The following is a 26,366-nucleotide window of genomic DNA, read 5'->3' as shown; positions in this document are numbered from 1 at the left end:
ATTGATAAAAAAAAAGTCATAGTAATGTCTGTTCATTGTTTTGTACGAAATAAGGAATACAAAAAAATATATATAATAAAATATATAAAAATATATAAAAAAATAAAAATAAAGAATAGAAAGTAAAAATAAAAAGTAATGATAGGGGTTGGAATGTATAGAGTCAGTGGATAAAAAAGATAAAATACATGAAATAATATTAATGATGTGAGACTGGATCTATTGATCTCATTTGTATCACTATTCGCTTTTCTGTTGTTCATATCTTTAATACTTTGGGTACCTTTGGATGTATGTTTTTTTTTAAATGTGTGAACATGCGGCTGTTGGCCATAAGGCTATAATTGGAGACATGTTGTGATAGGGATGGGTATAGGGATATACAATGGATATATATACAGTACAGACCAAAAGTTTGGACACACCTTCTCATTCAAAGAGTTTTCTTTATTTTCATGACTATGAAAACTGTAGATTCACACTGAAGGCATCAAAACTATGAATTACACATGTGGAATTATATACATAACAAAAAAAGTGTGAAACAACTGAGAATATGTCATATTCTAGGTTCTTCAAAGTAGCCACCCTTTGCTTTGATTACTGCTTTGCACACTCTTGGCATTCTCTTGATGAGCTTCAAGAGGTAGTCACCTGAAATGGTTTTCACTTCACAGGTGTGCCCTGTTTAATAAGTGGGATTTCTTGCCTTATAAATAGGGTTGGGACCATCAGTTGCGTTGTGGAGAAGTCAGGTGGATACACAGCTGATAGTCCTACTGAATAGACTGTTAGAATTTGTATTATGGCAAGAAAAAAGCAGATAAGTAAAGAAAAACTAGTGGCGATCATTACTTTAAGAAATGAAGGTCAGTCAGTCCAAAAAATTGGGAAAACTTTGAAAGTGTCCCTAAGTGCAGTCACAAAAACCATCAAGCGCTACAAAGAAACTGGCTCACATGCGGACCGCCCCAGGAAAGGAAGACCAAGAGTCACCTCTGCTGCGGAGGATAAGTTCATCCGAGTCACTAGCCTCAGAAATCGCAGGTTAACAGCAGCTCAGATTAGAGACCAGGTCAATGCCACACAGAGTTCTAGCAGCAGACACATCTCTAGAACAACTGTTAGAGGAGACTGTGTGAATCAGGCCTTCATGGTAGAATATCTGCTAGAAAACCACTGCTAAGGACAGGCAACAAGCAGAAGAGACTTGTTTGGGCTAAAGAACACAAGGAATGGACATTAGACCAGTGAAATCTGTGCTTTGGTCTGATGAGTCCAAATTTGAGATCTTTGGTTCCAACCACAGTGTCTTTGTGCGACGCAGAAAAGGTGAACGGATGGACTCTACATGCCTGGTTCCTACCGTGAAGCATGGAGGAGGAGGTGTGATGGTGTGGGGGTGCTTTGCTGGTGACACTGTTGGGGATTTATTCAAAATTGAAGGCATACTGAACCAGCATGGCTACCACAGCATCTAGCAGCGGCATGCTATTCCATCCAGTTTGCGTTTAGTTGGACCATCATTTATTTTTCAACAGGACAATGACCCCAAACACACCTCCAGGCTGTGTAAGGGCTATTTGACCATGAAGGAGAGTGATGGGGTGCTGCGCCAGATGACCTGGCCTCTACAGTCACCGGACCTGAACCCAATCAAGATGGTTTGGGGTGAGCTGGATTGGGGTGAGCTGGACCGCAGAGTGAAGGCAAAAGGGCCAACAAGTGCTAAGCATCTCTGGGAACTCCTTCAAGACTGTTGGAAGACCATTTCAGGTGACTGCCTCTTGAAGCTCATCAAGAGAATGCCAAGAGTGTGCAAAGCAGTAATCAAAGCAAAAGGTGGCTACTTTGAAGAACCTAGAATATGACATATTTTCAGTTGTTTCACACTTTATTGTTATGTATATAATTTCACACGTGTTAATTCATAGTTTTGATGCCTTCAGTGTGAATCTACAATTTTCATAGTCATGAAAATAAAGAAAACTCTTTGAATGAGAAGGTGTGTCCAAACTTTTGGTCTGTACTGTGTATATATATATATATATATATATATATATATATCACTTTGGCATAGGGTATGGACTTCTTGTAGAGATATTGTGGAGGGATGTATGGTGGGATTGGGACCTCCTGTAGTGTCCGATAGTTGTGGTAACTACATAGTATTTGACATCATAACCTTGTTGTTTCGTGTACTGTGTTTCTGGGTTGGTGCATGGATCGAAAATTATATATATGATTGGGTGCATAGATAAATAAATATAGTATTAGTTCGTATGCGAATACATATAAATAGACTTTCATAAGATATTGTATGTAATATTTATATCTAAGGGATTTGTATGGGGGGGAGGGAATGATTGCAGTGGTGGCTTCTTATTGAGATCTGGATTTTTATTGTGACTGCTGTGTAGGTGGTTAGTAGTTGGCGTGTTCTAATGTTTCATTTAGACCAAACGGGGTGAGGGTGTTGAGCTGATAAATCTAGAACATTTCCTTCCGACAAAGTTGTTGGAAGGAGGGGGATTGTTCCAATGGGATCACTTTCAGGTCTAGAGGATTGCCCTCATGTAGCAATGAAAAATGGCGTCATACACTATGTGTTAGAATTTTCTTTTTATATTTGATCTGTGTTCGTTCATCCGCTCTCTCAGGGTTTGGGTGGTGCGGCTTACATAGTAAAGGTTACAAGGACATTGGAGCAGATAAATAATATTATTGCTATGGGGTGTGGAATATCGATTTCTCTTTCTGCAGTTTTTATCATTCGGCAACATTTGCATTTTTTTGCGCTACATTTGAAGGATACCTTGAATTCTGGTAGTTTTTTGTCTATATGTTCAGTTTTTTTAGGGGCTTGTTTTTTTGGGCACAATGGGGCCAAAATATTTTTGGGGGTTTTCGCTCTCCGAAAAGTAAGTATTGGCATTTTTGGTATTTCTTTGCCTAGTATAGGGTTTTTAATAGTACAGACCAGTGTTTGGTTAGAATTTGTCTGATTGTTTGGTGGTTCTGATTATATCTTGTTAATAGGCCCAGTCTAAAGGGGGTTTCTTTCAGTTTTGTGTCTTTTGATCTAGGTTGGAGACTCTGTTTCTGGTCTATTTGTGAGATTTTCTTTTTCGAATTCTTGATGAGCTGCGGGGGATATCCTTTTTCTATGAATCTTTGGCTCAGGGTCTCTATTTGTGTTTTCATGGTGTCAGTATTTGTGCAGTTGTGTCTTATTCGTTTCATCTAACTGAAGGGTATGTTAGTTTTCTATTTATGGTAGTGGCAACTGTTGAAATCTAAAAAGCTATTGGTGTCTACATTTTTAAAGTGTGTGCTGGTGGAGATAATGTTGTCTTTGCTGTTGAGATGGAGGTCTAGGAAAAATGCATTTATTGGGTAGGATTCTAGTGTTAAATTTATATTTCAATCATTCTTATTGAGAGTATCTGTAAATGTTCTAAGGTCCTCATTGTTTCCCTGCCAAATAAAGATGATGTCATCAATATATATTTTGTAAAATTTTATGTTGGGATGTTTTAGTAGGCCATGTTGGTCCTCGAAAGCACCCATGAACAGGTTTGCATATGAAGGCGCAAATTTAGTGCCCATTGCTGTTCCTTTGGTTTGGATGTAGGTGAAATAATTGTGGCATAGGATGAATTCCATGGATCTGAGAATAAAATCTTTTTGTATGGGTGACATGACGGTGTCGGTGTCTAAAAATGTTTTTGTGGCTTTCAGGCCAAATGAGTGTATGATATTGCTATATAGTGATGTTAAATCTAGCGTGGTCCAGATGAAGTCATCATGCCACGTGACCTCATCAAGGCTCCGGATGAGGTGTGCTGAGTCTTTCAGGTGAGATGGTAGGGTAATCACATATCTTTGGAGAATGCCGTCAATGTATTCAGATAGATTAGAGGTTAGTGAGTCTATGCCTGAGATTATAGGTCTACCGGGGGGATCTATCAGGGATTTATGTATTTTGGGGAGGTAGTAGAATCTTAGGGATAGCTGGATATTATAGAAGGTTTGTACCAAATGTTGCCACATTAGCAGCTCCTCCCACTGATGTTACCAAAGGGTCCAAATCCACCATGGTAAAATGGAGTGAGACGACAGAGCAAGCAATTTAAAGGTTGAAAGAGGTCTTGTGTAAAAGGCCAGTGTTGATTGCTCCCAACTCCAGAAAAAATGTTTTGGTTCAAGCAGATGACTCAGATGTTGGGTTAGGAACCATCCTTTCTCAGTTGGTTAATGGTGAGGAACATCCCATCATGTACCTTAGCAGATAATTATCCTCTGCAGAAAAGAATTATGCAATAATAGAAATGAAATGCTTAGCCCTTAGCATTGAGTCCTTTAGGTACAATCTGCTGGGGAGACAATTTAGGCTGATCACTGATCATTCTCCATTAAAATGTAAGGGAAGAATGCGAGAGTGACTCAAGGGTTTTTGCAATTGCAAGACATTTTTTTTGTTGAGCATCATTCAGGCTCGGAGCAAGGCAATGCGGACACGTTGTCACTGGTCCACTGTCTAGGGGCACATGGTGCTCTTCCCGACAGGTCTGAGCAGAGGGGGAGGGTATGTAAGGTGGCAGCAGGTAAAGTGTTAAATGGCGTATATATTCCGCCTAGGTTTCTCACCTAAACATGTTGAGGGGCTCCGTTCCTAGCCCTGGAACAATTTACTCTGCAGCCACTTGATTAATGCAGCTGAGCTGAGGCCTACTTAAAGACCCAGGCTGCATTATGTGGGGGAGAGCCAAACAGGGTAGTTGCTCTGTGTGAGCAGAAGGTACAGGATGCTGTTACTCTGTGTTAGGCTATTTTCACACTAGCGTTGTTTGAATCCAGCGTTCAATTCCATCATCGGAACTGCCCGCCGGATCCGGAAAAACATGTGAAAACGGATTGCATTTGAATCCTGATCAGGATTTTGATCACAATGAAAAAATGCATTAGAAAAAACGGATCCGCCATTTATGGACTTTAACTTTTTATTTTTTGGGTTTAACATGCAAAAGCCGGATCCGGTTTGACGGAACACATGGCACACGGCGTTAATGCAAGTCAATGGGAAAAAGATTTCCAGATCAGTCAAAGTGTTCCAGATTTTTGGCCGGAGGTAAAAATACAACATGCTACGGTTTTCTGAAAAGCCTGATCAGTCAAAAAGACTGAACTGAAGACATCCTGATGCATCCTGAACGTATTCAGAATGCATTAGGATAAAACCGATCAGTTCTTTTCTGGATTTGAGCCCCTAGGATGGAACTCAGTGCCAGAAAAGAAAAACGCTAGTGTGAAAGTAGCCTTATTTGGGACAGTCAGGTACGTTACTGTTTAGTTAGTGCTCGGACGAGCAGGAGTTTCTTTATTATGTTTTCTTTTTGAACCGTGCATCCTGTACATGTGCTGCCTGTTTACACTGACAATAAATGCCGGAAATAACCGCACTTTGAAACCTTAAAGTCTGTCTGGGTCTCTATAGCATTGGACTTGCTCCGACCATTGAGCTGAATAGAAAGGTCCACAGTATAAGGCAATTATAAAAAATAAATAAAAAAAATGTATATTTTATATTTACATGTTGGGAAAAAAGCTGGCGAAAAGTAGAGAATCTCTTTACATCCATATAAAACATTTCTTTAGTCATGGCTGTCATAACTGCCCATAGAAAATGTTTAAGTTATTTCTTACATTTTCCAGTTTGAAAATGAGATACCATCCGTTAGTTGCTTTGGAAAACTAATCCAATTCTGCAAATAGCCTGGTGCGCGTCCCTTTAAATACCATTCTATACGTCCCACACAATTTACTGTTCATTGCCTCCAATTCATAGTTATCAACATAGCATTGGGTCATAAAAAGCAGAGTTTGACCTAGACAGAGAGAGTCTCACAATACAGCACAAAATGCTATCTACTTAAAGGGAACCTGTCACCGGGATTTTGTGTATAGAGCTGAGGACATGGGTTGCTAGATGGCCGCTGGCACATCCGCAATATCCAGCCCCCATAGCTCTGTGTGCTTTTATTGTGTAAAAAAATATTTTATACATATGCAAATTAACCTGAGATGAGTCCTGTACGTGAGATTAATCAGGGACAGGGCTCATCTCAGGTTAATTTGCATATGTATCACACATAAGCACACAGAGCTATGGGGACTGGGTATTTCGGATGTGCTAGCGGCCATCTAGCAACCCATGTCCTCAGCTCTATACAAAAAATCCCGGTGACAGGTTCCCTTTAAAGAAGTGCTGTCAAGCTCTCTGCTGCCATCTACAGGCTAACTGCAGGAAAAAAAAAAACCATTCTAAATAAGTCCAACTACCATGAAAGAGAAGTTTACTACAGTTTACTACATACTAAATACATATGGTTTTACATATAGCATTTTTTTTATTTTAAAGAATGCACTTTTTGTGTCAGTTTTTAATGCAAGGTGGAGTCAAGAAGAATAAGAAATATAAAGGAAGGACTTCTACTTCTTCCTGCTGGATCAACTTCTGCCTTTGACTCAAAGAACTGCATCAATAACTGAACTGGGTTTAAAAAAACCATTGGTCCAGAGTTACTAATGTATCTGCACCTAAAATATTTTTTAAAAAATGTGGTGCAAACTGGCACAACCTGGCACATCTACAGTTTCTACACTTTTTTCAAACTTGTCCAAAAAAGGGGCGGGGCTTAGCTGGAAGGGAGGGAGCTTCACTGAAAAGGGTGTGGACAAAGGTGCACCATTTTGCGCTACCATTCTGGCAGTAAATTCGGACTCAATGTAAACCAACCAATCAGGGACGTAGCTAAAACGCCTTTTGCATTCTGTAAGTTGCTCTGAGACAATATGCTGGAATGTATTGTATTTGTTTGTATTGTTTTAATGAAAACATCAATAAATATGATCTGATAAAAATAAAAAAAAGACCTTTGTGCCGCATAAGAAGACACTGGTATTCTAGAAAGTGCATGCTAATCAAATTACACCTCTGGCTGCAGGGAAGGGGTTACAGTAGGTCAAGATTTTGGCATGGGGGGGTGCCGTTTAAATTTTTCCCGTCAGGCAGCACGAAGGCTATGTGCTTCCCTGGCCACAAAGCATTGAGGGAAGGGGGGCCCAAGCTAAACTCCAGGGCCCATGAGCCTTCAGCTACGCCCCTGCAGCCAATAGTAGTGCTAGACAAGAGCATCTATCCAGATTGGTCATCCAGCCTGAGGCACTGTGACTAGACAGCCTGACGAAGTGTATGCCACCTACAGGATTAGCAAATCAGCCCCGCTTTATGTGAAACCATCACCTTACCAGAATCTTCTGGCCCTACCTACACCACCCAAGCTGAGATTTGGACAGAAAAATACATTTTTATTTTTGCTCAGCAATTTTCTCCTTTAAAGAAAACCATCCATACCTGTTCAGATGGCAAACTATGTAGTTCAAGGTGTCATGGTTTGGTTCTGGTAGATTTCTTATGAGCTCTTTCAAGATCTGCACTTTCTCATCAACATCAGTCATTTCTGTGTGGAAAAAAATGCATTTATTTAATGTTGTGCAAAGTTGCAAACTCACTCATGTAAGGCCTCATGCACACGACCGTTGTTGTGTTCCGTGTCCGTTGTTCCGTTTTCCGTGATTTTCTGCGGACCCATTGACTTTCAATGAGTCCGTTGAAAACTCGGATAATGCACCGTTTGTCATCCGCGTCCGTGATCAGTGTTTTCAGTCCGTCAAAAAAATAAGACCTGTCCTATTTTTTTCACTGACAACGGTTCGCGGACCCATTCAAGTCAATGGGTCCGTGAAAAAACACGGATGCACACAAGATTGTCATCCGCGTCCGTGATCCGTGTCCATTTTTTTCCTATCATTTGCAAGGCAAACTTGACTTCGATTTTTTTTTTCACTTTTCTGGTCTGGTGATCCTCCAAAAATCAAGGAAGACACACGGAAGAAAAAACTGACACGGATCACGGAACAACGGAACCCCGTTTTGCGGACCATGAAAAAATACTGTCGTGTGCATGAGGCCTAACAGTGATGACATTAAAGTAAGACTAAGTGCCGGTAATAGAATGATTTGCTCCTCTTCTGTATTTTGGACCCACTTATGGTTTTGGCCTACAGACACTGATGCAAAATACTGACCTAAATACTGCCATGTGAGAGAGGACTTTAGGTGTAATTGATAGTGTTGGGCGCGAATATAAATCGCGAATATCGAGAATTTGCGAATATTTAGAATATAGTGCTATATATTCGTAATCACGAATATTCTAGATTTTTTTTCATCAGTAACCTTCCTTTATGCTTGTAGGCCAATGAGAAGGCTGCAATGTCTTTGTCTGAGCTTAGCAACATCCCTAGTAACCAACAGGAAAGTTGCCTACCCCTTACTATATAAGAACCTGCCGAGCAGCTATTTTCTGCAGTTTTATAGAGTTCTGAGAGAGCAGTGACATTGCTGTGCTCTGTGCTTTGCTGTGTCATTACATTAGATAGATAGTTAGTTAGCTCATATATATATATATACAGATAGTTAGTGGGAGATAGTCAGTGTAGGTTAGACCCTGATATAGTGTAGCTGATAGGTTCTGCTGTCCATACATACATGCTACAGACATAGTGCTGTGATGTCACAACAATACTTAGTGCGCCAATCACTAATAAGTAGTCAGACCTGTTAAAATGTGAAGTTGCACGTATTGCACCAAAATATTTGCATCATTAGTGCCGATTTCGCAAATTGCAAATATATTGAAGCACTCTATCTGCATATAAAGCTATTGTAATGTTCTGCCAACCATTTTCTCCAGTCTCAGGAAACTTCTAGCAGCTTGAAAAATGTCGCAACAGTGACCTACGCCTGTATTTCGCATGCATTGCCGATTTTTCGCGATCAAGAAAATATTCTCGAATTCGCGAATATATGACAAATATTCTACCAAATATTCGCAAAATATCACAAATTTTGAATATTGCCCCTGACACTCATCACTAGTAATTGATTAATTAAGGCCTCATGCACACGACAGTTTTTTTTCACAGTCCGCAAAAACGGGGTCCGTAGGTCCGCGATCCGTGACCGTTTTTTTCGTCCGTGGGTCTTCCTTGATTTTTGGAGGATCCACTGACATGAAAAAAAAGTCGTTTTGGTGTCCGCCTGGCCGTGCTGAGCCAAACGGATCCGTCCTAAATTACAATGCAATTCAATGGGGACAAATCCGTTTGACGGTGACACAATATGGTGCAATTGCAAACAGATCCGTCCCCCATTGACTTTCAATTTAAAGTCAGGAGTCCCTTTTATACCATCGGATTGGAGTTTTCTGGTATATTTTAACTTGAAGCGTCCCCATCACCATGGGAACGCCTCTATGTTAGAATATACTGTCGGATATGAGTTTGATCGTGAAACTCAGAAACGACAGTATATTCTAACACAGAGGCGTTCCCATGGTGATGGGGACGCTTCAGGCTAGAATATACTAAAGAACTGTGTACATGACTGCCCCCCCCCACCCCGTTTTTAACTCATTGGTGGCCAGTGCGACCGGCACCCCCCTCCCCCCCTGTAGTTAACTCATTGGTGGCCAGTACGGCCGGCCCCCCCTCCCTCCCCTGTAGTTAACTCATTGGTGGCCAGTGGGCCCCCCCCCTCCCCTGTAGTTAACTCATTGGTGGCCAGTGCGGCCGCCCCCCCCCTCCCTCCCCTGTATTTAACTCATTGGTGGCCAGTGCGACCGGCCCCCCCTCCCTCCCCTGTAGTTAACTCATTGGTGGCCAGTGGGCCCCCCCTCCCTCCCCTGTAGTTAACTCATTAGTGGCCAGTGGGCCCCCCCTCCCTCCCCTGTAGTTAACTCGTTGGTGGCCAGTGGGCCCTCCCCCCTCCCTCCCCCTCCTAATTAAAATCTCCCCTCTATCATTGGTGGCAGCGGAGAGTACCGATCGGAGTCCCAGTTTAATCGCTGGGGCTCCGATCAGTAACTATGGCAACCAGGACCCTACTGCAGTCCCGGTTGCCATGGTTACTTAGCAATTTGTAGAAGCATTATACTTACCTGCGAGCTGCGATGTCTGTGACCGGCCGGGAGCTCCTCCTACTGGTAAGTGACAGATCATTAAGCAATGCGCCGCACAGACCTGTCACTTACCAGTAGGAGGAGCTCCCGGCCAGACACAGACATCGCAGCTCGCAGGTAAGTATAATGCTTCTACAAATTGCTAAATAACCATGGCAACCGGGACTGCAGTAGCATCCTGGTTGCCATGGTTACCGATCAGAGCCCCAGCGATTACACTGGGACTCCGATCGGTACTCTCCACTGCCACCAATGATAGGGGGGGAGATTTTAATTAGGAGGGGGAGGGAGGGGGGGCCCACTGGCCACCAACGAGTTAACTACAGGGGAGGGAGGGGGGGCCCACTGGCTACCAATAAGTTAACTACAGGGGAGGGAGGGAGGGGGGCCCACTGGCTACCAATGAGTTAACTACAGGGGAGGGAGGGGGGCCCACTGGCTACTAATGAGTTAACTACAGGGGAGGGAGGGGGGCCCACTGGCTACCAACAAGTTAACTACAGGGGAGGGAGGGGGGCCCACTGGCCACCAATGTGTTAACTACAGGGGGAGGGGGGGGTCTGCCCCCTGCTGCCTGGCAGCAGGGGGCAGTCATGTACACAGTTCTTTTAGTATATTGTAACCTGAAGTGTCCCCATCACTATGGGAAAGCCTCTGTGTTAGAATATACTGTCGGATCTGAGTTTTCACAAAGTGAAAACTCAGCTCTAAAAAAGCTTTTATGCAGACGGATCTGCGGATCCGTCTGTGTAAAAGTAGCCTACGGCCACGGACCACGGACGCGAATGCCAATCTTGTGTGCATCCATGTTTTTTCACGGACCCATTGACTTGAATGGGTCCGTGAACCGTTGTCCGTCAAAAAAATAGGACAGGTTATATTTTTTGGACGGACAGAAAACACGGATCACGGATGCGGCTGCAAAACGGTGCATTTTCCGATTTTTCCACGGACCCATTGAAAGTCAATGGGTCCGCGAAAAAAAATGGAAAACGGCACAACGGCCACGGATGCACACCACGGTCCTGTGCATGAGGCCTAATGCTGACACCTGACTAATACAGATGTTGTGCCAGCGATTGCTATGGGTGAACACCCCTTTTGTTCTAACAAGCTGAGCAGTCCAACATCTGGCCCTAACACCAGCATATAACATACACATTGGTTTTCAATATACAACCACCTACTCATATATTTGTTACTTTATATGCTCAATGCATCCCTCCAGTTATAGAAGAAAAATTATAATAGTGCGTGACTTCCTTGTTGCGGTTCAAAAGCAATATACCAAAATACAATGGCCCAGATTTACTAATCTTAAAGAAGGCGTAAGCTTAGACAGCAGTCTAGACCTGCACCAGATTTATTGCAGGGGCTCAGGCTGGATGATACATTTATTCATGATAAATTCTTAAAATTGTGTGCATTTTAGGTTTTGCCCCCTTCCCGAGAAGCTCTGCCCCCTTCCCGAGAAGCTCTGCCCCATTTCCAAGTAGCCAACCCATTTGTTGAGCATGTCGGAAAAAACTTGGGTAACTCAATTGCACCAATTTGCACCACTTTTTAGACAGGACTCTGGTGCAGATACATTAGTAAATCTGGGGCAATCATTTACCAATAAATGATGACTATATTATAAATGACTGCACTGTAATTATTTTTCTTGTATAATTGAAGGTATGCTTTAATGAATATATGCAGACTCTAGCAAAACTCTATAGAGTCTGTTTTCATATATACGCAATGTATACTTTATTGCAGTATTTTGGTTATATGGATTATATTATAAAATCTACTTACGAACAGCTGCTATAAATTCGTCAAAAAAACAGAAAGGGATGACAGGCTCTGGAAGTTCACGGAAGAACATCTTCAGCGCACCGGTGATGACATGAATGTCTTCCCAATCGGGGCTGTTCAGATCCAACTTCTCCTCTGCATCATCCAAAAATATAAACTCTTATGACAAAGCCCTCTTATAATGCAAAAAACAGACATTAGTATTGCCATGCTTTGCCCGGGTAAAGCAACGCTGCCCTATTCATTACCAGTTTAAATCTATATAGAAACTTTGCAAATACTATACATTGTTTGCATTATGTTGTACTGGTCATAGCTAAACAATACCCAAAGCTATATTTAAAATTCTGCTGTTTTCCAGGGACTGGTTTTTCACTTTCCAGATATCGGATTATCCCTGATCATTGGGGAGATGCAGGTTTTTGTTCCAAACAACTACATACCATGATATTGCATATGGTAAAAAAGGAACACAAAGGATATATTCACACATGGCAGAGGGATTATTTCAGATGCATTGATTTTTCAATGCCTCGCTCCTATAAATGTTAAAGTAACAGAAACGTTTGCAACAAATCTGCTATGACTGAAAGGATAGGTGATGACTGATCAGTGGGAAAGTGGATAACCAACTGATCGCTAAGACCCACACCAAGAACAAGCTTGACAGGTTGAGCATGCGCCCTCCGTGCCATTTATTCTCTATGGGACTTCTGCAATAGCTGAGAGCTGCATGAGCAAGTCCACAGAGAATGTATGGGGCAGGAAGGTGAATGTTCGGCCTGCTGTTCAATCAGGAAAGGGCAACGGGACCCCCATTCTTTGCATTGGTGGGGGGCCAAGTGCAGTGGCTGGTAGCCACCTGTATAAGAGGTGAATCTAATGGTATCATGCACTGTGCTGGGTCCACCCCTTCCTGTAGTGGGAAGTTAGTGAGTTGTGGACGGACTGAGAGAAAGTAAGCAGCAAGGAGCTGAACTCTTGAGCAAGCAAAGAAAAAGGATATATTGCCTGCCTTTGAGGAAAAGAACTGTTTGAGGTAACAGATTTAGTCCATCTACCAATCTGGAATTTTTTTCTAAACTTGAACCTGGTAAATCCCATTGACTTTAATTTGGTGGACCCAACTTTGTCTCGTTTATTGGTCTCTCAAGGTGAAGCCATGTGTGAGATCATCATGACATGTTCTTGTCATAGGACTAGTAACTGATTTCTATGGGCTGCTGTTACTTTTTGCTTGTAAGGCACCATTCCATTTATCTGCTCAATCATCAGACATGATATAATGAGCTGTTACATTTTACCTGTATGCATACTGTATGAGAGAATATATTTTAAAAAATGGGCCAAATATCATAATAGTAGACAAAACAGAGATCGTTAAAAGCTACAGCAGGCGATGTGACAGATATAAGATAATTCAGACAACCAACAAATATGAACAAGAATCAACTAATATACATAATTCTGTATAATTGCATACCATAATAAGAAAATACAATTTAATAAACGTGCCAGACACCATAACAGTAGACAAAACAGAGATTGTTAACAGCTAGAGCAGGAGACGTCATTCAGAGACAGGCACAAATATAACAATGCATAAACAAATATGAACAAGGAACAACTAATATACATTATGCAGTATTATTATATACTATGCATGTTCCTTCAGCAATAATAATTAATAATATACAGTACTAGTATGAACTAGTCTGGAAATTGATCCTGAATCCAACTCAAATACTTCTGAACTAGACTTTAATCCTAATGCCAGGTTGTGCAAAGAGTCATGGGGTAGGGGAATCTGTGGTGAAGGACAGGAATAGTGGGGTGATGTAGCGGTAGCAGAGGTGAGGGAGGACATGCCCTGATGCTGTGAGGGATATGACATGCTGTGAAGCTAATATGCTGAGCCCACATTGTAGTTGTGCTTGTTAAGGTAATGCAATGCACTGTATAACTGTCCTGGACATTATTTTTGCATTAAACTATATTTTATGTCTAAATTTCTGCTCAAAATCACCAGAGGAGGGGTCCTCAGCCTCAACAATTGGACCCACACTGTTTAAGACAAACAGCAAAAACGATGTTATAAAATGTACAAATACAGCAAAGCCAACAATAGCACTGTTCTGTCAGACGCATGTTTCTCAAACAAAGGCAGATATTGCAGACAAGGCAGCGGGGGTGTTATTGGCCATATGAGCCGGGACATGCACAAGCTTGGCATCAGGACATAAAGGTCTACCTTGGGTGAGCTGTTCCGGAAAAAGGTATCGTCCATCTGTTGTTACTGCCCTCTCTGTAAAATAACGGGTCAGCTTCCTGATCAGTTAAAGGTATCAAGGTAATACAACAAAATGCAGTTTGAGGCTGGGGACATACACCAATGAGCAACAGGGTAACAATGTTTTGCACTTTTGACTTTCAGGCTCCATATCTCACCATCCACTACAGCTTTGAACATGAGACTACCATCATCTTATAGACAATCATGTTGGCTATCTCATACATAAATTGGACTTGCAACTATGTAGCATATAATTAGTTATGCAGATTCTTGTCATGTGACTGCATTGTTACTGTTTTGCTCCTAAAATTCTAAATTTAAATTTTTATTATTTTTTTAGTATTTTGTAAATCCACCTATGGCTTTCAACATGCCTGAATCCTTCTGGGCATGCTCTCGATTAGATTCAAGCATGTCTCGATCGAAATCTGTACCCAGGTCTCTTCTACACGTTCCCAATGTTGGTGCATACGGGTAGACTCAATTGGGTACGAATACAGCTTTTTCTTCAACTCTACCCTCAAGTGTTCAATTGGGTTGAGGTCTGGGGACTGTGTGGGCCAATCCAGCACTTCTACTTAATTTTCATTGAACAATTTCTTCGCCAATCTCGACGTATGCTTCAGATCGTTCACCTGCTGGAACACTATGTCCTCCTTTTCATACCCATAGTACTTGAGTGTATGAAGTAACTCGTCTTGTAGGATACTCACATATAGCTCAGCACTGAGACCACCATCAATGCTGGTCAAGTATCCAATACCTTTGCCTGTGAAACAACCCCATATCATCAGGCTTCCTCCACCGAACTTGACAGTTCCTTTAATTTCTCAATCCATTAGCCCCCTTTTCCCTTGTTTCCTCCAGACCCATTTGCACCCATCAGAGCTCAGTCTATTGACTTTCGTCTCATTGCTCCAAATCACCCATTTCCAATCTTCTACTGTCCAATATTTGTACTTTTTTGCAAACTCGAGCCGACACTTCTTATGAGGATATTGAAGTCGAGGCTTCTTCACTATTTTCGGGGAACCATTCCAGAATTGTGTAATGCGCATTGTGCTTGCATGGACGTCTGTGATCTCACTATTCAGAAGCATACAAGTCACCTCCACTGCTGTGTTTGTCACACCAGAACTGATAGACCTTGTTGAATCTGATATTTTGCCTGGACGTCTACCTCTTGGCTTTGGAAGGTATAGATGGACTTCATTCCAGATTCTTCAAATTTCATGGCACTCACATGATGCAGTTTGGTAATTTTCTTGGCCAAGATAGATGCTGTTTCTCTTTTCTTGGGAAATCTTCTTCATGGCTGCTCCTCAATTCAAACCAGTGACCTTTCGCTTGGGAATCAACTTAATAACACACAGCTATTAGGGAATGTGAGAACAGGTTGTTATTTGTAGTATACAAAATATATAAAGTATAAAAAAGATTGTTCCACCACCAGGAGAAAAACAGTAACAATGCAGTTACATGACAAGAATCTGCATAACTAATCATATTCAATAGTCCAATAATCAATAGTTCAATTTATGTATGAGATGGCAAGATGATTGTCTATGAAATGATGGTAGTCTCATGTTCAAAGCTGTAGTGGATGGTGAGATATTGAGCCTGAAATTCAAAAGTTCAAAACATTGACACAATTTGTCTTATTTCCCTTTTCAAATAATACTAAAATGGCAAAAAATTGCAGTCAACTGGCAAACAAAATGGATTAATTTTATTGAAAAGGACTCACCCACCACTTACCCCTGTCTACAATGAACCTCAGTTTCTGTATGATGGACAGATTTCCATTAACTCTGTAAATCCCATCTACATCCAGGCCTGGTATACAAAAAATAATAATTAATGACTGTATATGTAAAAAATGTAAATGAATTAAAAAATTATGTTTTTCTTTATATGTACAAAATAATCAAGGTCATTTATTATTAATAGTTTTTGGTGTAAAAAAAAGTCTTCATAAATTAGACACATCCTCCACCACCACAGGGGTTATCAATCACAGTATAAAATGCCGGTCTTTGATAAATGACTCCCAATATCTTTTTTTATTAAATCTTTTGCACATACCTTTTTCATTTACTGCTTCTATACAAAGTCGCACAAACTTTGGGATTGTGCTGTGCTCTCGATAACACAGGGCATCCAACCGGCAGCCAAATACTTGATCTACAAAATACAAGGATGGTTACCAAGTTGTAATGACACATGTTGGTGTAAGGCAGGTACTGCACACCTTGAAAAATAGTTGCGGCTGAGGACTGCGTAACCCGGGAAGACCGCCGACATCAGGCTGCGGAAGGCCTCAGTGTCCACAAGCCAAAATACTAACATTTCCAGGGCCAGTAATTTGGAAAGCTGCACATTTAGTGCTATGGCCTGTGGGTGGGTGGCTGGGTATTTGCGCTTGCGTTCAAATGCCTGGGGTAAGGACATTTGGACGCTGTGCTGGGACACGGAGGTGGATGTGGTGGATGATGGTGTTTGTGAAGGTCCAGGGGCAGGGCAGGAGGCATCCGGGCCTGCATCTTGGACAGGGGATTGGCCAGCACGTAACACCGGGAAAGAGGAGGCAGTGGTGTGACTCGCAGACACAGATTGTGGACCCAAGTGTTCGGCCCACCTATTACGGTGCTTTGATGCCATGTGGCGGATCATGCTGGTCGTGGTGAGGTTGCTAGTGTTCACGGCCATGCTCATTTTTGTATGGCACAGGTTGCAAATTACAAACCGGATTCCAAAAAAGTTGGGACACTATACAAATCGTGAATAAAAACTGAATGCAATGATGTGGAGGTGCCAACTTCTAATATTTTATTCAAATAGAACATAAATCACAGAACAAAAGTTTAAACTGAGAAAATGTACCATTTTAAGGGAAAAATATGTTGATTCAGAATTTCATGGTGTCAACAAATCCCCAAAAAGTTGGGACAAGGCCATTTTCACCACTGTGTGGCATCTCCCCTTCTTCTTACAACACTCAACAGACGTCTGGGGACCAGGGAGACCAGTTTCTCAAGTTTAGAAATAGGAATGCTCTCCCATTCTTGTCTAATACAGGCCTCTAACTGTTCAATCGTCTGGGGCCTTCTTTGTTGCACCTTCCTCTTTATGATGCGCCAAATGTTCTCTATAGGTGAAAGATCTGGACTGCAGACTGGCCATTTCAGTACCCGGATCCTTCTCCTACGCAGCCATGATGTTGTGATTGATGCAGAATGTGGTCTGGCATTATCTTGTTGAAAAATGCAGGGTCTTCCCTGAAAGAGATGACGTCTGGATGGGAGCATATGTTGTTCTAGAACCTGAATATATTTTTCTGCATTGATGGTGCCTTTCCAGACATGCAAGCTGCCCATGCCACATGCACTCATGCAACCCCATACCATCAGAGATGCAGGCTTCTGAACTGAGCGTTGATAACAACTTGGGTTGTCCTTGTCCTCTTTGGTCCGGATGACATGGCGTCCCAGATTTCCAAAAAGAACTTTGAATCATGACTCGTCTGACCACAGAACAGTCTTCCATTTTGCCACACTCCATTTTAAATGATCCCTGGCCCAGTGAAAACGCCTGAGCTTGTGGATCTTGCTTAGAAATGGCTTCTTCTTTGCACTGTAGAATTTCAGCTGGCAACGGCGGATGTCACGGTGGATTGTGTTCACTGACAATGGTTTCTGGAAGTATTCCTGAGCCCATTCTGTGATTTCCTTTACAGTAGCATTCCTGTTTGTGGTGCAGTGTCGTTTAAGGGCCCGGAGATCACGGGCATCCAGTATGGTTTTACGGCCTTGACCCTTACGCACAGAGATTGTTCCAGATTCTCTGAATCTTCGGATGATGTTATGCACAGTTGATGATGATAGATGCAAAGTCTTTGCAATTTTTCGCTGGGTAACACCTTTCTGATATTGCTCCACTATCTTTCTGCGCAACATTGTGGGAATTGGTGATCCTCTATCCATCTTGGCTTCTGAGAGACACTGCCACTCTGAGAAGCTCTTTTTATACCCAATCATGTTGCCAATTGACCTAATTAGTGTTAATTGGTCTTCCAGCTCTTCGTTATGCTAAAATTTATTTTTTCCAGCCTCTTATTGCTACTTTTCCCAACTTTTTGGGGATTTGTTGACACCGTGAAAATTTGAATCAACGTATTTTTCCTTTAAAATGATACATTTACTCTGATTAAACGTTTGATCTGTCATCTACGTTCTATTACAAATAAAATATTCACATTTTCCATCTCCACATCATTGCATTCAGTTTTTATTCACAATTTGTTTAGTGTCCCAACTTTTTTGGAATCCGGTTTGTACAATTCTTTTGTCTTCTGCACTTTCCTCAAAAAAGCACCAGACTGCGCAAGGGGGTGCTCCGTGGAACAGTTGCGGGCCTGTTTGGTGTGGCCCGCCTTCTCCCTTTTGCCACCCCACTGCCTCTTCCAGCCTGTTGTGGTGCTGCAGATCCCTCCCCCTCTGTACTGCTGTGCTCATTCGGCTTTCCACCTTCCCAGGTTGGGTCATCGTCCACCAGATATTTTTGGGATGCGCACACTTTACACATGAGATGTGGCACAGATAATTTAACTGTCTACAGTGTACACCGTCTACGGAAAAAGTACACTGGATGTCACTGATATTTTAGGGATGCGCACACTTTACACAGGAGATGTGGCGCAGATAATTTAACTGTACACAGCGGACAGCGTCTACGGAAAAAGTACACTGGATGTCACTGATATTTTAGAGATGCGCACTCTTTACATCTGAAAAGTTTTTCGAATAAAAATCTTCCAATAACACTCACTACACTGTCTTTCCCTTCCTATGCTCAGCTCTCCCTGACTAAGACTGAGCCAAACACGTTCCGGCCAGCCAATCAGTGTAATGCCAGTAGCCAACATGGCTACGGCATTATAGTGCATGCCAGTACCTCCCTGCTGCGTTGCAGCCAAGAAACATGCGGGGAGGAGACTCGAGCATTGCGCTCAAGCACATGCGATACTCGGCCGAGTACCGCCATGTGCTGAGCTTCGAGATGCTCGAGCCGAACAGGTGTTCGGGTGAGCATGCTTGATCATCACTACTATGTACACCTTTGGGGGCAATTCTTTTTATGATTGTAATTTACTCATTTTGGGCTAAAAAATATTTTTTTTCGTTTGATCTTTATTAAAAATAACAGGGTTAGGGTCTGTTCACAAGTCCGTTTTTTCTTTCCTATTCTGTTCCGTTTTTTGCGGAACAGATCAGGACCAGTTCTGGACCCATTCATTTTCAATGGGTCCTGGAAAAAATCGGACAACACAATGTGTGCTGTCCGATTAAATATAAAACTTGTCCTATTCTTTTCCGTAAAAAAAATCGGATCCTGGTACAATACAAAGTCAATGGTTCCGCAAATTTTTTTTTTCAATTTTTCTTCAAAGAAATCCAAACAACTTTATTTGCTTTGTGAAATTTATACATGTTTCCGTTTTTTTGCGGATCCGCAAAAAACGGATGACATACGGATGACATACGGAAACATTTTCAGGAACAACGGATCCGCAAAAAACGGACCGAAATTCGGGATATAGAAAAATACTGACGTGTGAATGTAGCCTTACTTTCACACTGGCGTTTCTGGGCTTTCACAAGCGGCCCAAAATGGATCAGTTTAGCCCCAATGCATTCTGAATAGAAAAGGATCCGCTCAGAATGCATCAGTTTGCCTCCGTTCAGCCTCCATTCCGCTCTGGAGGCGGACACCAAAACGGTGCTTGCAGCGTTTTGATGTCCGCCTGACGATGCAGAGCCAAACTGTAAGTCAATGGGGACGGATACGTTTTCACTGACGCAATATGGTGCAATTGAAAACGGATCCGCCTCCCATTGACTTTCAGTGTAAATCAAAACGGATCCGTTTGCATTATCATTATATATATTTTTTTTGTTCATGGTAATGCAAACGGATCCGTTCTGAACGGATACAAGCGTTTGCATTATAGGTGCGGATCCGTCTGTGCAGATACCAGACGGATCCACACCTAACGCAGGTGTAAAAGTAGCCTTAACGGTCTAGCTTTTTACTTTCACTTTGTGCCATTCATCTAATAAACCTTATTTTTTCATTACTAAACGGTTGTAAACACTTATTTAACATTCCTATCAGTAAGATAAGAACTGAACTATAATGAATGTTTATAAGGTCAAAGATCAGAGCTAAGGAGCTGCATTATGGAGCAACACAAAATTCAGATCCTGCTACTAGAGAAACTTTCAAAATTTTCAATAATGACCAATTGAAAATAATGAATTTTAGCTCCATATCAGTACAGTGCAATAATGAAAAATAAATTTCCCCAAAGGTGTACATGGCCTTTAAAATATATCTTAATTTTATATTTAGATATACAGTATAGTCAGTGTTTAAGTTCACCTATCTAATACTAGGTAAGCTTAAAGGGAACCTGTCACCATGAAAATACAATGTAAGATACAGGCAACATGTTATAGAGCAGGAGAAGCTGAGCAGATTGATGTACCGTTTTGTGGGAAAAGGTTCAGTATAACATATAAGTTTTTTTTAATTCCCACTCATTTTGAGCTTTAAAGTCCAGGAGGCGGTCCTATCAGTTATTGACAGCTCTCTCTGTATACATAGTCATAGAGGGAAGGCTGTGAATCACTGAGAGGACCGTCTCCTTGACTTCAAAGTTTAGTATGAGGAGGAATTTAAATTACAAGTTTTACTGAATCTTTTGCCATAAAACGATATAATCAATCTGCTCAGCTCCTCCTGCTCTATAACATGCTGCCTGCAGCTCATACACCCCGTTCAACATAACAGGTTCACTTTAAATTCTTTATCACACAAATTCAACAAGGTCCTGAACACAACTCTTAGGCCTCTTTCACACGGGCGTCATATTTTTGGCCCGGATAAGAGGCGGGTGCGTTGCGGAAAACTGCACGATTTTTCCACACGAGTGCAAAACATTGTAATGCGTTTTGCACACGCGTGAGAAAAACCGTCATGTTTGGTACCCAAACCCGAACTTCTTCACAGAAGTTCGGGTTTGGGATCGGGGTTGTGTAGTTTGTATTATTTTCCCTTATAACATGGTTATAAGGGAAAATAATAGCATTCTGAATACAAAATGCATGCAGGACTTTTGTCTCCGCTTAAAAAATCATCTTCTGAGCGGAAACATAATGGACCCCATTATAGTCTATGGCGTCCTCAGGCTCCGTTTGACTCCGTTTGGTGTCAGTTATGTGCTTATCCGTCCTTTCCGTTCTCCTGCCCCTAAACGGAGCAGGAGAACGGAAAGGCTGAACGGTGATGTGAACGAAGCCTAACAGGGCATTTGTACCTACAAAACTGATGCTCGCTGGATGCTTGTATTGCACATTACTCAAGGTAACTGCAGGTGAAACTCAAAAAATTAGAATATCATGCAAAAGTCCATTTATTTCAGTAATGCAACTTAAAAGGAATTGCATTAATGCAGCTTAAAATTAGAATTTTGTGAAAAGGTTCCATATTCTAGGCTCAAAGTGTCACACTCTAGTCAGCTAATTAATCCATACCCCCTGAGCAAAGGGGACCTGAGATTGTGACTTTGGGGTTTTTATAAACTATAAGCCATAATCATCCAAATTATAACAAATAAAGGCTTGAAGTATCTCACTTTGCATGTAATGAGTGTCTCTCATATGTTAGTTTCACCTTTTAAGTTGCATTACTGAAATAAATGAACTTTGCACAATATTCAAATTTTTCGAGTTTCACCTGTATGGAAATTCCAACAAATCATCAGTTCTTGGGATGTTTCATCCACTGCCATGATTCCATGATCAACGTCACTCGGATCATTTCTGCCTACCACATTCTGACCACATCCGTATGCCTGGATACAATGAGCTGCTGCTACATGATTGCCTGATTAGATATTTGCATTTAGTTTAATTTGAAGCTAATAGAAACTGAATTGAATGTGAGTCGCCCTACATACAAACTAACCTTTAATAAGTCCTTTCTCTTGTAATGTCTGGAGAGGAGGCCTCTTCATTAACATCTTCTTTAACCTATGCCTTATCTTCTTTTTATCCACACCGCTGGCATTATTGCTCACCCAGGGCACTAGATAAGAAACATCAGGGAAACATGTTCAGTTATACTATACACCAAAATTATCAAGCATGATCCTCAATGCACAATACTTTCTGTAATAGATTGCATCTGTTATATGTATCTGCTATAGGGGCAGCACAGGGGCTCAGTGGTTAGCACTGGTGCCTTACAGCGTTGGGGTTCTAAATTCAAAACTGACTAGGGACAACATCTGTATGGAGTTTGTATGTTCTCCCTGTGTTTGTGTGGGTTTCCTCCAAGTTCTCCAGTTTCCTCCCACACTCCAAAGACATACTGATAGGGAAATAAGATTGTGAGCTCCACTGGGGACAGCAAGTGATGATAAATTATATCTGTAAAAAGCTGCAGAATGTGTCAGCGCTATATACGTGAGTATAATAAAATAAATATAAATATGAAAAACAATTCTAAATAATACACTATGCTGTCAGTTCCCATTTGAAGGATAACTGTCATTTATTTTTATTTTTTTGGGCAAGTGTTGGGCAAGTGATAGGTAACAATTTTGCAATAGACTTTATTTAGCCAAAACGTTTATTTTTGGTAGAAAACTGGGGCTGAAATGGCCCTTGGCAGCACTCTTCAAAAGAGCGTTGCTAATGGCCATCCATCCATTAGAAAAGACGGGCTGTGCAGACCCTGTGCTTCCCTGGGAGACAGAAGGCTGGGCACAGGAGTCTTTGGAGTTAAAATTACTTTATATTCCCCCTTCTATGCAATCTAATGCTCCGTTACATTCACTGACCTGCGATCCCTGTGATAATAATTCATGAAGCAGCAGCCGGCTCACTGCGCACAGTGCTTCTACTTCCGGCGGCTGCTTCATGAATTATTATCACAGGGATCGCAGGTCAGTGAATGTAACGGAGCATTAGATTGCATAGAAAGGGGGAATATAAATGTAATTTTAACTCCTAAGACTCCTGTTCCCAGCCTTCTGTCTCCCAGGGAGGCACAGCCCATCCTTTCTAATGGACTGATGGCCCTTCTCTTTTGAAGAGTGCTGCTAAGGGCCATTTCAGCCCCAGTTTTCTACCAAAAATAAACGTTTTGGCTAAATAAAGTCTATTGAAAAATTGTTATCTATCACTTGCCCTACACTTTAGCAAAAAAATAAATAAATATGATAGTTATCCTTTAAGGAATGGCGACATAGTGCAGGTGACAGGTTCCCTTTAAGTTTCCGGAACTGGTGGCTGCCACAAACAGCTGATCAGTGGAGTGCCTGGTGTTGGAGGACATCAATTAGTCATTGAAATCAAAAAGTCATCAATATGTAAAAGGTTCCAGAGATGGACTAGGCTAAAATTCATGTGATCAAAATAAAATATTTATCTGTACAACATACATAAAAACTTCCGGCTATCTTTTGTCTTTAAATGGCTGTCCTCTTCGCCATCACTCCCATCCAGGATCTCCATACTTCCAGTGCTCCTCAAAATGATTTCCTCCAATGGATTTTCTCGTTTCTACATTAAACAAAGTGAATATCTTAGACCACAGTTTGTCAACCTTCTTTTTGAGAAACACACCAGTAGGTAATGTTCACAACATATAGCTTATTTACTCGACTACTGAAGAGAACTGTATGATTTTACGGTTCAAGGAGACCTATCTTCAGGACAGGTCATTAATATCAGATCAGCAGGCTTATAGCTGGTATAAATTTGACTTTCTGGCACATGGTGGGCCAGAGATGTGCCTAAATAATTAGGCACATGTCACTCCAACACAGCAAGACTGGCGTATGAAATGCAAGTCTTCACATATTCCCTACTTGGTCTGCTCTATGTATTTAAACTAAAGGTTTATGAACATATCAGTATTTTAAAAGAATACCAGGAAATAATCGGAATAAATGTACAAACATCCTCACATGCATACATATACACATCTCCAAAATATTTAGTCATGTCCAAAAGGCTGGGAGTCCATGGTGATCTATTCTGACTGTAAAATCATTGCATGACGAAAGATTGCTGTGTGGCTATGCAGCAAATGAATTGAATGGGGTTGCTGCCTGACTCACAAGTTGCCAGGGACATGCCAGTGACGGGTGTCGTGTCAAAGATTGCCATATACCCAGCCTAAAAAGTATCTCAAGGTCTTCAAAGGAGACCGTGTTCAAAAACTAGCATACATACTTTGCTAAATCTGCCCAATCATGTGTTAGTATGACTTTTCTAAGGCTACTTTCCCATCTGCGTTTTTGCTGGATCCGGTAACGGTCAGTAAAAAAAACACTTCCGTTATGATTAGGGATTAGTAAACTTTTGTTTCAAGTTCTGCGTACAAGGATCAGGTTATCTAATAATTTCGTTATGGATTCCGCTACCACGGGCCATAAATTATAGTCCATGGTAGTGGAATCCATAACCAAATTCTTAGATAACCCGAATCTTGTACGCCGAACTTGAAACACACGTTCGCTCATCCCTAGTTATGCAACCAGCTGCATCCATTATTAATGGTTCCAGTTGCATTATCTCTATTATAAAATGGTCATGACAGATCCAGCACTGAAACCATTGTAAGTCAATGGGCGTCGGATTTGTTTTCTTTTGTGTCTGAAAAAACGGATCCAGACCAATTGACTTTCATTGTGTTTAATGCCGGATCCATCTTGATCAGTTTCCCATGACCCACAAAAACGCTGCTTGCAGCACAAGCAAGCAAATGGACCAGAATGCATTCTGGCGCACTCTGATCCGTTCAGTTTTGTCCCCATGGACAATGAAGGTGGACAAAACTGAAGCGTTTTCCTCAGATATTGAGATCCTATGACGGATCTCAATACCGGAAAGGAAAAAACGCTGGTGTGAAAGTAGCCTAAAGTCACCTGTAAGGAACAAATGTAATAAAACTTGCTGATACTCGTGTATGAAGTAAAGCACATAAAGTAAAGCATAGAACCATCATTACAGTTTAGACCATGTAACTTCACATGGATATTGTATTATGTATAAAGCTTGACATCGTTACATTCCCTTAAAAGTAATGTAATGTCTAAATCTTAAATTATGTCACATCAATATACAAATCACATCATTACTTACTACCTAAAGACTATTCCTGACCTCTCTCATAGTGCTAGCTGTGCGTTATCATCAAGTCGTACAAGTGATGCCTGTCACATTATCACAGCAGAACATGCTAATGCCTGAGAGAGCTGCTGTATTATCTATATACGGCCAAATATAAACTACTACAATTAATATTATTTCAATTTAACAAATGCAGAGGCAACAAGCCAAGGACTATACAACTCACCAGCCTCTCAGTGATTCTCTGCAGGGCATCATACCACTCCTGGACAACACCCTCCTTATCAGACTGCAGAAGAAACTCATTACCCGTTACCATACGGAGCTGCAGAGGGCAAAGATCAAGAACTTGGGTTAAAGCCAGTTTATGGAGAGAAATAAAAATCAATCCTGTAGCGCATGACCACTAAACACTCAAGAGACAGGAGAGTACTCTATTAAGCAGAGCAGTCAGGATGCATGCTTCACGAAATCCATTATGGTATGCATGCAAGGTACTGAGATAAGCCAGAGTTCATAAATATGAAAAGGAAGTTCTTTTCTATGCTTGATATGCAAGTAGTTTCAGTTTAAAGGGGTTCTCTGGTTAGGACAACCCAATTTTACATACCCTATTAGGTCATAATGAGTTAACAGAAGGGTATCTCCAATTCAGGAACTTCATTTATTAGCCAGCACAGAGAAAGGCTACAAAGAGGATATCATACTCTGGAGGACCCAACACACCTTTGCATTACATTAAAAGTTCATGGATTTCATTGGGAGCTGTGTAATGCTTTATTTAGCCTGTTGTGGCATCTAAGAGAAATTGAGAGCTTTTGCTGGATTTCCATTACATACATTTTGTAATTGTTAAAGTCCAAAGTAGAAAAACTCTTTAAAGATCAATGCTACAAACTGATCTTGAACAACATACATTTATTGTAAAGCATAATTGAGTTTTCAAAAATAAAATTTCAGCCTAATTATTCCCCTCATTAGCTG

The 26,366-nt window shown here is 41.3% G+C and overlaps 1 protein-coding gene across 8 annotated transcripts in view; it reads right to left on the bottom strand.

Moving 5' to 3' along the window:
• The window catches only part of ARHGAP9 (Rho GTPase activating protein 9), a 156,434-nt gene that overhangs the window by 17,314 nt on the left and 112,754 nt on the right, over positions 1 to 26,366 (bottom strand). For all 8 annotated transcript variants that reach the window (XM_044287084.1, XM_044287083.1, XM_044287085.1 and 5 more), the window contains 8 exons: positions 25,609 to 25,707; positions 23,687 to 23,807; positions 22,207 to 22,326; positions 16,264 to 16,362; positions 15,937 to 16,014; positions 14,137 to 14,190; positions 11,886 to 12,020; positions 7,418 to 7,523 (listed from right to left, as the gene is read on the bottom strand). In XM_044287084.1, the coding sequence (XP_044143019.1) occupies positions 7,418 to 7,523; positions 11,886 to 12,020; positions 14,137 to 14,190; positions 15,937 to 16,014; positions 16,264 to 16,362; positions 22,207 to 22,326; positions 23,687 to 23,807; positions 25,609 to 25,707 (812 nt within the window). The remainder of the gene's footprint in view (positions 1 to 7,417; positions 7,524 to 11,885; positions 12,021 to 14,136; positions 14,191 to 15,936; positions 16,015 to 16,263; positions 16,363 to 22,206; positions 22,327 to 23,686; positions 23,808 to 25,608; positions 25,708 to 26,366) is intronic.

The sequence above is a fragment of the Bufo gargarizans genome, chromosome 3 (assembly GCF_014858855.1).
Source record: "Bufo gargarizans isolate SCDJY-AF-19 chromosome 3, ASM1485885v1, whole genome shotgun sequence".
Taxonomy (NCBI): Eukaryota; Metazoa; Chordata; class Amphibia; order Anura; family Bufonidae; genus Bufo; species Bufo gargarizans.
The sequence above is the reverse complement of the archived record's forward strand: the minus strand, read 5'-3'. Positions and strand labels throughout refer to the sequence as shown.